This window comes from Amblyomma maculatum, chromosome 1 (assembly GCF_055883805.1).
Source record: "Amblyomma maculatum isolate TAMU_Amacu chromosome 1, ASM5588380v1, whole genome shotgun sequence".
Taxonomy (NCBI): domain Eukaryota; kingdom Metazoa; phylum Arthropoda; class Arachnida; order Ixodida; family Ixodidae; genus Amblyomma; species Amblyomma maculatum.
The window spans coordinates 414,784,108-414,800,006 of record NC_139344.1 but is presented as its reverse complement, the minus strand read 5'-3'; the positions used below and the strand labels follow the sequence as shown (position 1 = coordinate 414,800,006).

General features: G+C 43.2%; 1 protein-coding gene across 1 annotated transcript in view; it reads left to right on the top strand.

Annotated features, from left to right (window-relative positions):
* Window positions 1-15,899, top strand: part of LOC146208978 (uncharacterized) — a 205,084-nt gene that overhangs the window by 136,432 nt on the left and 52,753 nt on the right. The window contains exons 9-12 of the mRNA XM_084596689.1: window positions 3,627-3,698; window positions 4,968-5,039; window positions 7,802-7,873; window positions 11,973-12,044. Coding sequence (XP_084452815.1) covers window positions 3,627-3,698; window positions 4,968-5,039; window positions 7,802-7,873; window positions 11,973-12,044 — 288 coding nt within the window. The remainder of the gene's footprint in view (window positions 1-3,626; window positions 3,699-4,967; window positions 5,040-7,801; window positions 7,874-11,972; window positions 12,045-15,899) is intronic.

Here is a 15,899-nt window from a genome sequence, read left to right as displayed (position 1 = left end):
GCGCACCGCAAAATCATTATCCAGATCATGCATTTTAAACCATTTTGTCGTGCTGTGAAGTTTCTCACACATTTAGGGATGGATTTCCTGTCGCGGTATGCGCCGCTCTAATTGATTGGGCTCGCGCCAAAATCAGGTTCTGTTGATACCTTGCCACACGCTGCGCTATCTGGTTCCTCCATTAATGTCCTCGTTGTCGAAGCCACCGACCGTCCTCTCTATTCTTCCGTCCTTGTAGGCCTTTATTGCGATCATTCAAGCCATCACATCGTCCTCTTCACTCCGCCGCATACGTTTCTGCGCCCCAGGTTCCTTCCTTCGCTTCACTGCGTGCTCACTGTATTGGCTTGCATGTCCACGCTGTGGGTCTCTAACCCGTTTACCTGCCGTACAGCTTTGCGTCAAAAGGAAGGTCTCGGCAGTATCCAACCAATCGCATATCTCATGGGTGGAGCCTTATGACCTGCCACATACCGCCATGACTGCGCTGAGCCCTCCATCTTCTGCGCGCCGCTTCCTCCTCTGGAATCTGTTCTTCCTCACCATCGATGTTGACCTTGCTCCTTAATGCACTTGAAGAATTCCGCTCATTCTTCGGCACCCAACAAACTTTCCTGGGCCAGACTTTACTGTCGCCCATTGTTTCGATCCCGGAAGTAAACCGCTCCTGCAGCAGCCCCTATCGTTCGTTCGCAGCCATGCTCCAGGCCGTTGAAGAGAAAGTCAACCAAATGCTCCACAACTACGTGGCCGCCCTTCGGCATCGCCAGTTAGGCTTTTTAAAACGAAATGGGGCTCCGTCCGCTTCATTCTAGATTACCGCCATATTAATAACGTTATCATTAAAGATGTCTATCCTCTAACGCGCGTCCACGACCGTTTGGACTGTTTGTAAGGGGCCTAGTTATTTTCTTCCCTCGGTCTACTTTCCGCATACCAGCAGGTTCTCGTGGAAGTGGCCGTGTGAGCTGCCTTTGGAACCCCCGACGGCTTATACGAATTTACTGTTCTGCCTTTTGCCATTTGTAAAGATCCCCAAGCATTTAGGGGAATCATGGGCACCAGTGTGCGGCGACTACAATAGAGGACGTGCCTATGCTACCTTGCCGACATCTACTTCTTTAACCCGAGTTCGAAACTGACCTCTACCATCTAAAACAAGTTTTGACGTGTCTCTCTGACGCCGTCTTGCAGCTGAACTTCACAATGTCGTTTTGCCAAACAATAATTGACTGTTCTAGAATATGTTCTCGCCAAAGAAGGCGTCCATCCAGATCCAGCAAATCTTCATACTGTCGCTTCCTTTCAAAAGCCTACTTTCATCAAATACCTGCGCAGGTTCCAAGGTATATGCTCCTACTTATGCAGTTCGAATATTCATTCACAGCATTGATTCAATTGCTACATAATAACATAACTTCTGTCTAGTGGTTCCAACCTTTCGCAGTGGTAGCCCGAATGCCACGATGTCTTTGATACCTTGGGCTGTGTCCTCACAGCACAATCCAACCTTTATCACTTCGACCCGCCGTCCCTACCGAGATCCACACCGACGCAGTGATTTTGGTTTTCGTGCTCTACTAGAGCAGTGCAAACTTGGATTTGCTTAGTACGTTGTCGCCTATGCAAGCCGCAAGTTAATGAAGGCTGAGTACAGTTACTCAGTCACAGAAAAGAGGGTTCAGCTATCGCTTGGGCTTTTATCAAATTCCGCCCTTATCTCAGTGGCTGCCCCTTTTACGTCGTGACGGAACACCATGCCATTTGCCAGCTCTCCTACCGTAGTCTATCGCATCTGAAACAAGCTCCACGACACCGATAACCTTTCTGGCGGCCGACCCCTTCCGACTGAATTCGCCAGCCTGTCAGCTTTCGAAACCTTTTCACGTTAGCTTCGAATCAGCGACATACCTTCAGCGGATTGAAAAGACCCCTCAATTGCTTCTGTCCTTGAATTAACTTCCGAATCTATAGCGGCTTCTCCACCACATGCTCTCCGTCACCAGGCTTCCCACCTTGCTATTCGTGACAATCGTCTTCAACAGTCCAACTGCAGTTGCGATGGACAAAAGTAATTATTAGTTATTCCTTCCCTCCTACGCTCCCAAACCTGTGTTTGCTTCCATGGCGACCCACTATGTGGTCACGCAGGAGCCTGAGACTTCGAACACACAACTGGATCCTGCTATGTTACTGTTGGCAGCGAATATACAAGTTTTCCCGAAATACGTCCACTCATTCCTCACCTGTGCAACGTCGCAAGGCCCCTGCTCATCATTCTGTTGCCGAGTTGCACCCATTACCGCACCCACCGCTTTACTTTGTCCGCGTTGGGCAACGAAGCAGCTACAAGGAGCGCTTCCGTAGACTGCAGCCGGTAGACTGCCGCAGGCAATCATATTTTTCCGAGTTTGGACACAGCCAGAAACAAAAACGCTTTTTATTTGATAATAAGGGAGTAATTATTCATTGCATCCCACCAAGAAGCAACCATACGAGTAAAAATTATAGTTATACCACTTCATCACAAACTTCGTAGTTAAAGTAAAATCCTTCCTGTTCCGAGAATCGGACCCAGTACCACCGGCTTTACGAGGCACTCGCTCTACCAACTGAACTAATTTACAGACGTATGGCTATGCATGGCTAGATAAATATTAGTAATTATTCTCTTATTATAAATCTACTACACCTTGGTCAGTTTCCCTAAATGTTCGGCCAACATTTTACATCATATTCCATTTGCTAACACATACTATTTGAGCGTAATGAAACGTTTTCACAGTTTTCTTACAAATTAATAAATATTGAACTGCAATTATGGTAAAAAAAAGTGCACTGCTAACTGTGTATTCGGCAAGTATTCAGAGTGCATTTTATTAATTTATTGTCAGAGTTCACCTGACCTGCTTGAATAAAGCGGGAATCACTTCCCAATTTTGGAGGGTTGTCACCCTGTGTATCATGGCATTGAACAAAGCGTTATGTATTTGTTATGTGGTAGGAAACCGTTTTTTTTTTTTTTACGGCATTAGGACTCAACCTCCTCCAAGTTTCTTACAGTCCTCTGAAATGCAACAGTAAAGCGAACATGTATTCTCGTTCCCGTCATGCATTGAAATAATTGTGTAAATCAAGTTAGTTTTCATAGTTCATAATAGTTAAGTAACTGAATAGTTTATTGTCCTAAATTTACCCCTTGAGATACTAAAGAGTGGGTGATGCCGATATTTTGATGCAGAAGCTGTGTTGTGGATTTTGTTTCATTCTTTGAAATTAATGGTGTGTTGAGCACTGCAGAGTAATAAACCACACCCACACGAGGACAAAGTTTTTTTTGTACCCGTCTAGAAAACGTTGTCCTGTTCCAAGTGTATCTTCATAATCCCGATAAAGTTACTTGTCTTAACCGGCCACCTCTTTTTCTGCCAGCTCCTACTACGCTTGCCTTTCCTTGAAATCTAGTCTGTTACTGTTAGCAATAAACGGTTATCTTGCGTTCGCAATACCTGTCCAGTTCATGCCTATTTATTCTTCATTTACACTTGAGGGATAATAACGAGGCTTCTTTCACAGTGTGACTCTGCCAGTGTCCCTGCTGCAACAATTTTGGTCTTATGTTACAGGCATCTTTCTCACAACCCCATTGAGTCCATTTCTCCAGAGGCGTTTCGTGGACTCACAGCGCTACAGACTCTGCAAGTACCCTTCTCGAAAGTACTCGTTTTTTAACGAATACCAATATGTAGCCACCTTTTGCTGTGCGGTGCAGTAACAGTGCAAATTTTCTCCTCTGGAATAAAATTTTTACTTATTTTGTACAATGAAAGTGTAATAAAACGAACTCCCTTCTACGTGCAGGAAAGCACGACGTACGATTCTGGGATTTTCGTGTATATTGAACACCTTGAGTACGTATAGTGACCGTGAACTCTCGAATAAATTGAGTGCCTTACTGTGTGCGAATAACTACTTTCAAAGGGCCATTCAGCCGCGAAGAAAGAGCAAAACCCACTGAATAATTCTTGTCAACAGTGAGGATAATAGTAGCAATGACAATAACACTATAGTTAGTGATAATGACAATGATGACGTTTGGGAAACAACCTGCTCGATGGAAGGTAGGCCTACATATCACTCTTATCTTGGACAACGACGAGCGATGGATGATTTATGTCGGGCCACCGGATAGGGGGATGTGACACATGTGAGCTGTCGCGAAAAAAACCTCTGTTTCCGCGTAGACTGAAAACAGTGGGTGAAAATGATGGCCACGTTAAAAAAATACGGCTCTAATTCCTCAGCTCTAAAAGGAGGGGGTATTGCTTTATTCTGGTGTCATTATATCACGATATCCGTTTAGGCGATGCATCTACTGGGTTGCGAATTGTAAAGGTTTCGTACAGTTCGAAAATTTTGACGTTTTCCCCGATACTTGTACTTGGAAAACAAAAGAGAGTTTGCGCGTTCAGCCTGCAAAGCAATGGATATCCTTGGAACGAAGCTCTTACGCTACAGCACGGTTAACGCATGTTGCATTGTGTTACTTTAAGATTACTTTGTCAATTTAATTTTTACTAAAGCAACATTTGAAATTGCGCTTACCTGCAATGAATTTCTTTCGCTGAGTATCTATACCAATACGGGAGCCTTCTGATATTGACAAAAGTTTCGTTATATAAATGCTATTTACCACTGCCATAATTACAATAAATTGCATTGCACTCTACCTTCTTTCGAATTATCGCTTCTTTTTTTTTTTGTTTTCAGCTGTTTTAGCAACGCCATTACGGCAAACATGAACTGTACAAAGATCTGAAAAAGCATGCAAAAGCACATCGCAGTGTAACGCGAAACTGCGCTAAGTTATCGCGATCCCCCCCTCTGTAATAAACACGCATATGAGAAAGCATTACGTCCTTTTAGCAACGCTAGCACTCACTATGCTTTTTTTTTGTATAACGCAGGGACCTCAAAAGCTGCTCTCTGACCGAAGTGCACGAAGGTTTGCTGAAGCATACTACCAACATTACGCAATTGTGAGTTTCACTTGTATCGGGTCAACGTGTCTGAATAGTTTGTGCTAGTAAATATATGAACCTAAGTCAATATGCCTATACTTCGAACAAGGAAGAGAGAGTGTGCCTGTGTTAATTGAACAAGATGGTAAAGTGCAAGTTGGAGAGGTGTGTACTGTGTCGTGTTATCCAGTGCATTTTCCTGCAACGTTTTCTGCCGCCGACAAAGAGAGCAAAGGTGGATGCAAAACAGTGAATTGTGAAAAAAGAAACCAGCCCAATTGGTATACGCCTGGCTGCATTGTGACTGTCGCTATTTGGAGCACATTTATTTTAGCAGGGGCGGTTGAACAGTAGGTGGGAATATGAAATCAAGAAGTTTGTGGTGGTCAAGTCAATAACTACAACACAGCTAGTTCAGTTTTGCTGATGATTATAAGGATATAAACAATAAAACTTTGAATACATATTGAGTCAATTAACGCTCCCCGCACGTTTACTGAATCAACGCTGTTGGCAGCATTTGGTTTTAAAAGATATCATCAAGCCATTGTTTTATAGCTTAATCTAGGGATCTGTAACCACGTATATTTCATTCGTTCATGACTTAATCATTTCTTCAATGTGCTTTAAGGATGAGAGATACAACATTTGAACATGTTGGTTTACGGGAAGCTAAAGTTAAAGTAATAAAATCGTCGAAATAGCATCCATCAACAGCACATGTTTTTTTTGGAATGCCTTACGCTCGGAAAGGGTAAAAATAAAAACACTACATTGCGGCGAAAACAAGAGATATCATCTGTATTTATTTTGAAATTAGCGAACTTATTAACCTTTGAAGCCATGAGCAAGAGCTTCCTTCAAGACAGCTCCGCAGTCCTCTCTTTATCCATTTACATTTTATGGAAATGCACTGTTTTGATTCTTTGCAGCAGTCAGTAAGAGAGATAGGAGATAAATTTGAATGTGTGCCTGAAAATTAAAGTACTTTTATACTATTTTATTTTGGCATCCATGAAGTACAATAACAAAAAAGAACAAATTGTTGCCATGGACAAAGATCTGTCGAAGTTTGAGCGACATAGCAGAACTTGTTTACTTCTAGGCTTAATGAGGCAACTAGGATTAGGCTAACTAAAACTGGCATGCGGTCTAGTTGGTGACACGATTCTCTGCTGCTGGCGCTTCACTAGCCTGGATGTTGTTTTACGTTCCTTATGGTGTATAGAGTGAATAACGCAGTGACAGCTTTTCCGAGAGAATTCAGCTGCATTGTTGTTGGAGAACAAGTACCGTAATTAGGGCATTTGCTTCTAGGTGTTATCTCTGCCAATGCATTTTTTTGCATCAAGCAGGGAGATGGGAGAGAAAGTGTTATATGGATTTATTTCTTCTTCACCAACGATATGCTGATTACCATTTTACATTGCCACGGAAAAAACTCTGCTTTGGATATTTCTTCTTTGAGAATGCGCGGTGTATGCAAATGACTCATTCAGCGAAGGCCGCGTATAAACCAGTTTTGCCTAAAAGATCATAGACAGCTTAACAGCGCACATGTTTCTTTATAAAAATAATTTCAATATCAACCCTTATCATCTCCGCTCACTTCACCAATATTTTTCTGTTACAGTGTTCGGCAGAAAAGTATCCCGAGTCGTGCAATGCGCTTATATGAAGTTCAAATTTGTGTCCACTCATTTAATGGAGACCGCGAATAATTTGTTATGGCCAGATATTGTCAAACAATTGGCATAAAAACTACCCTTATCCACCGTTGTGAGGTACCATACATTTAGGAAGCATTGACGCTTGAGCGTTGGGAGCTTGCACTTCAGTAGTACTTGCGAGCGGGCTAGTTGGCTATACGACTCCGACGACCTCCGGCGCTGCATGGTTATACACAACCCCCCCCCCCCTCCCCAATACACACAAAAGAAAATTAAACCAGGACGTTATCACGGATGATGCGCTCGCTACCAACTGCCAGTTTTTGTGGTACGAAGAAAGCTTCATATAGAACGTGGGGTTAAAATATGAAGAAGTAAACAAAAGATTTAGAAAAAATGCGAAGAAATTCAGAATGAGAAATTAAATGAACATAAAACGAAAATAATTACAAATTAGGTCTAAATTCTTGTTACATTGTTCAAACGGAGAAGTGTCACCTCCTTGCTGTTGAGCGCCACCGACGGAACAGTCACACATTCCCCTTCTTCCCCCGAAATCATCTTGAAGGCTTCAATAATCTCTCTTTTAAAATTTTCTTTTGCGCCTGCCAGCACCTTGGTTTCGGGGCTGGCAGGCGCAAAATAAAACGAAAATAATTTGTCATCATTTTCGTTTTCTTTTTATTTAATGTTTCATTCTGAATTCCTTCGCATTTTTTCAGAATCTTTTGTTTACTTCGTCTTCATATTGTAACCCCACATTTTGTGGGAAGCTTTCTTCTTCTTAGTACCACAAAAACTGGCCATTGGTAGCGAGCGCATCATCTGTGTTAACGTCCTGGTTTAATTCTCTTGTGTGTGTATTGTTTTTTGTGTATAACCATGCAGCGCCGGAGGTCGTTGGAGCTTGCACTTGCCTTCTCGGTCCCATCGTTGTCAGAGGAAGCGAGTGAAATTCGCGTAATTATCACAGGCTGTACTGAGGCGTCAGTATGAGCCTCTCATAAGAATGATACATTACTTTCGTGCCCAAAGCGCAGTTGTCTGACACATCCACGGTCTTTCGAAATGACCGTTTCTTGTTTTTTTTTTTTGTTTTTTTTTTTTCAGGTGGCTCGACGAGAACGAAATTGAAGTGCTTCTTCCCGGGGCTTTTGCATTGCACACGAGGTTACAAGTCTTGTGAGTGCGGCAGTGAGGTTTACTTAACATTGATAGCTCTTCTATGTTCTAATGAATTGTTAGTTTATTATTTCCCTTTCTTAATTAACTCAAAAACGAAATAATTTTTTTTCGCTACTTGGCACGCGTGACTACAAGATTGAAATGTCGATGAAAGTAATGTTGATTGAAGATGTCTCATTGCATTTACACCTGTTTAGTGTGAAGACTTATATTTGCTTATATAAAGGCGCCAAACCAATTGGTGGACATAAACGCTTATAGGTGATACTTATACTCCGCCTCTGATTAGTTGGTTGCAAAATTTTTATTTCCATCTGAAATTGCCGTCCTCTTCACCGCCCCCCGCCACGCATCGGGCGGAAGAGGCTGCAACAAGCCAAAGGCTACCTGCCAGCCTCTAATCCGAGGGAGCATGACTCCCCGTCTTCCCTGGCACGCGTGTCGGGGAAGATGGGGAGTCGTACGCCCGCGGATTAGAGGCTGGCAGATAACCCTTGGCTTATTGCGGCCTCTTCCGCCAGATGGACGGTGCGGTGCTGGATCGCAGGGTCCACTCTTCGCAACAGGGTATTCCAGGCCTCTCTACTTGTAATATTTTGTTGTATCTCTGGAGATTGTGGGCACTCCCGAATTATGTAGTCGAGGGTGCCTGTCGCCCCACAGGGTGTGCACAGATCATTGTCCCTAAGGTAGGTAACGCGTGAAACGCCCAGACCGGGTTCATGAACGTATTAGTTTGTCGCCGCCTCCACGCTACACCTTCTCTAATATTTAGGGTAACATCTGGCGGCGGTAACAGTCTCCGTCCCAATTCATAATGCTCGACGATTTCCCCGTAATTTTGCAGACGCTCGTCGTAAGCCCAGTGTTGGGGGGGCTCGACGGCTACACGGAAATAGAGAGCTCGGTCTAGCTCGTGAGCCGCTTCATTACCATGGACGGCAGCGTGAGCGGGTGTCCACATTAACTGAATTTTCCTATTCAGCGTTCTTTGGGTGAGGATTTTGGCTTCCTCCGGCGATATCTTCCCTTTCTAAAATTTTGAATGGAAGTTCTGCTTTGGCTTCAGTTCCTACACTAGCTAGCGCTGTCGCAACTTCCTCCGCAGTCTCTATGTTGCGGCGTCTGATGGCTGCCGCTGATATCGGTGCCCTTCGGCCATCGACTACCAAGGCTACCGCCGCACCTGTTCTGCTACTTGCCGCATCAACATAGACTACTTCCTTCGCTCCCATGTTCTTGAACCGTCGCTCTAGAGCTTCGGCTTGTTTAGTCTTTCTTTCGACATTGAATACTGGATGCATGTTTCTAGGGAAGGGGGGACTACCAAGGCGTTCCTGCTTTACCTACTAACTGTGACTTTTTTTAACTCCTCTGTATTGGTTGAGGCCTACTTTTGCAAGGATCAGCCTGCCTATCTCTGTCGTGCTTTGTCTCTCTAATTGGGAGACTTGCACTGCCTCCGCCAATTCTGTCCCCGTGTTATGCACCCCGAGTTCGAACAGTTGTTCGCTCGAGGAACGCATGTTCGGATCAGGCAGTCTAATTTTATTTTTTCTCCGGCCTTGATGCCCAGGTAGGGCGTGGAGCAATTGATTCTGCTTATTACGTACGCCAGAATTAGTTTTAGTAAATTTCTCTCTTTGAGGTGTTTTCCTTTAGTGGCGACCCTCCTCAAGAGCCCGAGGGTTTCCATCGTAACTTTTTAATTTCTTCAGGAATTCTCCCGTATGGCAGTGAGATTGGATGACCATCCACAGAATCCTAATTTGATCTACGTTTGGCACTGGTTTGCCCTCTACCTGAATATGAAACTCTCCGCTATTCTTGCAGCGGAGCTACTTTGGGTTATATACGAAAGACTCGAATTTTTGCGGGGAGCACGAAAGTCCCCTCTCAGCCGCGTAATCGCAATTATGTCGGTCGATGCCTGCAGACGTTTCTCCGTACTCCTATCTTTCCCCTGGTTAATCCAGAGGATGATATCGTCCGCATACATGCTTATATTTAGCCCCTTGATTTGGTTAGGTTTACTCGGGAGGCCTCTCATCGCCACCTTGAATAGGAAAGGCGATAGCACTGAGCTTTGCGGCGTGCCTTTGCTTCCTAACTTTATCGTGGGAGATTTTAAATTTTGAAATATCATGCAGGCTTTTCTGCCCGATAACAAGTCTTTTATGTAATTGTACGTTCGCTCTCTTACTCCGAGCACTTCGAGCCCTTCGAGGATAGCCTTGTGCCTGACATTGCCGAAAGCCTTGGCATGACGTGATAGAGGTAATGGCTTCCGGGTGCAGCTCCCTTTGTGGGTCCACCTTCCCGTACATGCATTTTGCTACAGAGCTAACCATGACCCCTTAGGTTATGCCTCTATAATCTGACTCGCACTCATTATTATATAGTTGACAGCTGTCACATGATGTGAAAGACTTTCCGGCCTATATATAGCATTCCGCTTTAACCAAACCCAACGAATGTTCATTCTTATCTTATGTGTTACAGTGCCCGAATCAAGATAAAAGGTTCCTGGTTTGTTTGGTTTTGTTATAACTGGCCTTTGCTGCTCCTGCCAAATCGATGTCATGTGTTCTGCACATACATGGTGTATTTTGTTCAAAGCCCCCTGGCATCTGTATACCATTCGCAATATTATAGATTGCGATGTCGTTCCCCCTAACAGTGTTGACTTAAAATTACACAGTACAGAGAGGCGCTGTACAGCAATTTTCAGGCGATAGCTTCACTACGTTAGGTAGTTCAAGCCGTCAGGTATACATTGTTTTCACCTTGAGGGAGTTTTAGTGGCCAAAGTTCTTTGTTACGGTTGGTGGTCCCCATATGACCTTGCGGCATATTCATGTAGGCAACCAAAGGGTCCGAGACCACTATCAAGGTCAACGCCACGTGACCTGGTGGCCGCTATGTAACTTTGGGCATAGTCAAGTAGGCCACAAAGTGGCCCGCGACCACTGTCAAGGGGAAGTTCTCGTGAGCATGGTTTTCACCTTGAATGAGATTTAGAGGTCAAAGTTATGTGTTAACCCTGGTGGTCACCATGTGGCTTTGGGAAGTAGCCACACAGGCCCCCAAGTGCTCCGTGACCACTGTCAAGGTCAAAGTCACGTGACCTGGTGGTCCCCATGTGGCGGGGGCATAGTCATGTAGGGCACCAAGTGGCCCATGGCCACTGTCAATGTCTCGTGAGGTGACGCCAGTATGACGTGGAAGTAGATGGTGCAAGAGGGGCAATACCTGCATAAACATTAGCCCCCTGGCTATTGCCTAGATTAAAACACTGCGCGAGATGAAGGACTAACACCCTGCTATAGTGGCGCGTCGAAACGAGAAGGCACGTCGGAATAAGGCACTGAAAAGACGGCGTGTCGAAAAGACCCATAAAAACGGAGAATTGGAGAAACAAACTATACACAAACAAACTTACGATTGGAGAAACAAACTATATGTTAATTCAAGCTTGGCAGTAAGCGTAGCCATATACGCGAAGCTTTCGCTTCTACCCCAGGGTTAAGCAAAGCTTACCACCAGCTAATGTTTTTATTTGCAGTTGTCCAATGTGTCCAATGTTCGTAGGTTGCACGCAGAAAAACTGACATGAACTGATTTGAAAAACTGATAAGCCTTCGTTGATGTTAAGATATCTTAAAAAGGCTATATTATGGTGATTTCATAGCTATATGTTTCAGCGAAATCTTCGGTTGACTCACACAAGCATCGACATCTGCGTACGATGAGAGATGGCGGTAGTGCTAGATTGACGAAGTTTCGGTGTTTTATAAAGCAGATGGCTGCTGTGTTTCTTTATTTAATTGCCTCGAATGAATTGATGTGTAGCTTTGCCTAATCCTCACATGGATATAAAATAAATATTTGAAGTACGGTAAATAAATTTCACCTCGAGGCCCTATAGTACCTTTCATTCTCCAATAAATATAGTGGACAGGGCAACGTGGTGTTTGTACATATTTATAAGCAAACGTTCAAGTGATCCCATTGTACGTTTCCTACATAACTGGTTATTGTACATGAAATGTCATGATTGTTTTCGGAAGATCTCAAAGTGCTGTTTACATTTCAGGTCTCTTCCGAAAAACAAGATTGCTCGCTTGGCAGCGAATTACTTCGCTGGCTTGACGTCGCTGCAAACTCTGTGAGTACATTCATGGGTTCTGATTTCAGCGCGTTACCGAAAAGCCTAAGGAATGGATAAATTTTGTCGTTTTCATAGCTGTTGAGGGTTCTTTCAAGGCAAAAAACGTAGCAACCAAAAAAGCAGAAGATATGTTTACCTGTATCGAGAATCTATTTAAAGTTATGAACAAAACTAAACTAGTAAGCGTGCTTATTAGGCCACTTGAAAAACATATCTGCGAGTTGCTCGCAGTGCACAAACAACATACTATCGAAAGCCGACGAACAGCAGCGCAAATAAGGCAAAGATGGGTGAGAAACACAGGCTACATTTGCATTGAACACATTTGAACACAAAACGGTGAGTTTTCTTGCACTTACATCAGCAAAATTTTCCTAAATATATTTTTGTTAAATAGATGCCGTGTACTGGTATTTTCTGTTTATTCACGTTTCTGTCTGTCTGCTTCTAGCTGACCACTGAAAGGATGCTAGCAAGCTTATTGTGAGGTCTGGTTGCCCTACGGTATTAATAATTTTAGTTATATTTTTGATGGAGTACTGTAGCAATGCACGTGTTTTCGTAAGCCTCTTGCAACCTACTTTGATTCGTTTTACGAATTTCTCATTATGCGTGGGGGCATTCTCCATGACCAAACTAGACGTTTCCATGGAATAGTCGCAGAGTTCAGTGCTTTTGTTTTTTCAATGTTCTAAAGTCAACCCACGTGGTCTGGGCGAGAGAAGAGAGAAAAGGGGTACAATATATTAAGCTGCAAAAGATATAGGTCTGTTCTTATGGAGCGTTGGCTCAACTCAACGCAAAAGTCATAAACTGATCCCCTCTATCGCATCGACCTTTAGCTGGGTCTTTAAAGTCAACCTCAGACAAACTGCTTAGTAACGAGTCAGGCAGGCTGTTATTATACGCAGAGTGTCTATATCAGCAGACAACTAACTAACTGCGTTAATAATCACACTTGGGAATTGACTATATATCGTTATTTGTAATTAAAACAACTTTACGCAAGTAATAGTCGTGCGCCGTTTCAAGCTTACGTCATTAAAAGTGCAATCTACAAACAACAGTTCTTAATTAAATAACTTTATTAGATAATTTTGATTAATTACTGCCATTTATGCCATGTCATCAATAAAACAATTTCATATTTCATATCGAGTGTGATTGCAAAACAATAATTACAAGTCTTAACCACTGTTAATCACTTTACTGTAATTAGCAATTGAACTTTAGTTAAATCATGTCACATATCGATAAGATATATACTTGTAAAATTCAAAATCAAAGACCATAGCACGCAAAAATGGTGGTAAATAAAACTAAAGATCATCTAACTTGGTTGAGCCATATTTTATTCACTGCCATTGTTTTCACATCTCCGGTTTGCCGCCTTGGGTATCAAGGGCTAGGAAGCATCGCTAGGCTGTGTGCTCTATCGCCATCATAACTTGGTGCAGAGAGGCGAGACTCTGGGCAGATTGAGAACACGGCTGAGTAGTCGCCTTGGTACTGTGTACGGTAGAAACAGCCGGCGTGCACCGCTCTTGCAGTGTGGACTCAATGGATCCATGAAGTGAGTAATCAGCCACAGCCGCCGCTTGAAACTCTGAATCAATAACTCCAACACGTCGGCCGGAGGTGCTCTTCCACTTTAGCGGGCATTGCGCAAAAACGAACTTGCGATGGCGGCTTACGCAGACAAGCGGAGATGCATAAAAACACAATATCTTGAAGAGAATAGGAGTAATGAAAGGCAGTTTGCGGTGAGCCCTTGGGCCCCCCTCGAGACTGACATGTTGAAGAAGGAGGCGGAGAAGTAAAGCTTATTGCGGGAGTTTGTTTTTCAGGGAACTTTATCGAGAGAACCAAATAACATGTACAAACACTGTTCATGTTATTCATGTTATCATTATTAGCATCCTTAGTGCGGGCGAAATGAACGTACACAGCTTCGTTTTTCCCGCATTAAGAAACATTCTACGCAGCTCTCTATTCGTCTACGAATTTATGAGCGAATCTCTTTCAAGAGATTTGAACGGAAGTTAAGGGGGCTAGTAAAGCAAAGTATTCATGTTGGGGTAGAAGAAACAGTATCGATCATTCTCATTTCTTGGTTGGAGCACGCTTTTCATTTCAGAATTGCAGTTTGCAGCATGGCTTCACTCAAAAGGGTAAAAAGGTAGAAGATAAGAAAACATTGTTCACTACTTCCTAGACATATCTCAATCAGTCGGGGTGTGAAATAGAGTGTGTGACCTTCTCGCCGCAAGTCTTCGTGTTTTTAATTTGAAGGATGTATTAAATTTTTTGGGACATCTTTCATTTTATCATCACACCAGATTGGGAATGGTCCCTTTTCTCGGGGAAAATAAACGTTTTTCAAGATACGCAGTAGAAGTATTTTAAATCAGCAGAAACCAGGAAATCAAAACCATATGTAGGTAACACGTAACTTATGACATCAAGACATATCAGTCAGTGATATCATGGATATGGCCATAAAACTTTTTTTATGCTTGTTTTCGTTAGGTAAACTGGAAACTGCAAGTGACTGAATGAATGACTATGTTTGTAAAATGACCTAAAGCAAGGTGAAAATTTCACCCCCTTTCACATAACAAGGAACATTCCGTGAGGAGTGCACATAATGATTTATGCAGACTGCATGTGGAGAGCGGCACGTTTGCGCTATATTACCTAGCAACGTATTCATATAGCTTTACTAATTGGGGCTAAGTACATCTTCATGCAAATGGCTCAGTGCGGCCAGCTCCTCTCATGACGTGAGTGTGTTGATGGCTTCCAGAGATAAACAATTCATCGATACACACTCTTCATCGTTGGGCGGCCATAACCTTATTTCTGATATCAGAGATTAATGGGTGTTATAGTACTCTCTCCTGGTCACCTCAGGTTAATAGAGTCTGTCAGATCACAGCAGGGTTACAAGTTTCAGGTTTATGGCAGAAACACGGTAAGGAAGCAGCTGCCGATTAATGGATCCTTTTGAAAAGGCATATGTTGAAGATACCCAGCGCTACTATCTAACGGTGCTTTAAAGACTACCTTTAACAAGCAAAACGATTCTTGAGGCCGAGCGGAACGACTGCTTACGCATATGCCTTGGACTGCGAAAGGGTTCCTATGCTTCAAGAACGCTGGCAAAAGCAGGATGCCTCGATCTGGATTTGATTGCCGCACAAGAAAATATGCGTTCTCATCTCTGATATCAGCTTCAAAAGAAGAAGTGCTTCCTATACTATATCCAACTAACCACTTAGCTCATCGTAACTCTTGCTTTGGACAAGCTGTAGATCTAGTACCCTTCCTACTCTTAATCAACCAAAAAAAAAACTACTGCCTCCGACATTTCCCCCATGGACACTCGCTTTTATAGAAAAGTACGTTTCTTGCAGGTGTAATTAAAAAGAGCTACATGCCAAATGTAAAGTTCTACAATGTATTGTCGCCAACTTAGCACAGAGATATATGCAGCACACCTACATATTCAGCGATTATTCACCTACTCAAGAAACGTCTTTCTACCAATATTTATGTGCCCTCTGCAATCTATGTCACATCTTTTCGGTTGCGGCGAAAGACCTCATCTAAAACCACCGAGCCTCACGATATTAGAGAAGCTGTCTCCTATATCCTGCTCCAAACCCCTATTGGGTGGCTTGTCTTTACCAACAGTTAAGCACTTTCCAAATCCTCTCCAACCTGCTAAAAAAACTGTTTATCAACGCGTTTCCCTTGACATCGGATATCTACATCATTTGGCTTTTGCCGCTGACCACTTCCTAATGTTTAAGTTGATACCAGCTCACTGTGACTTTCTAGTCAGTGAAA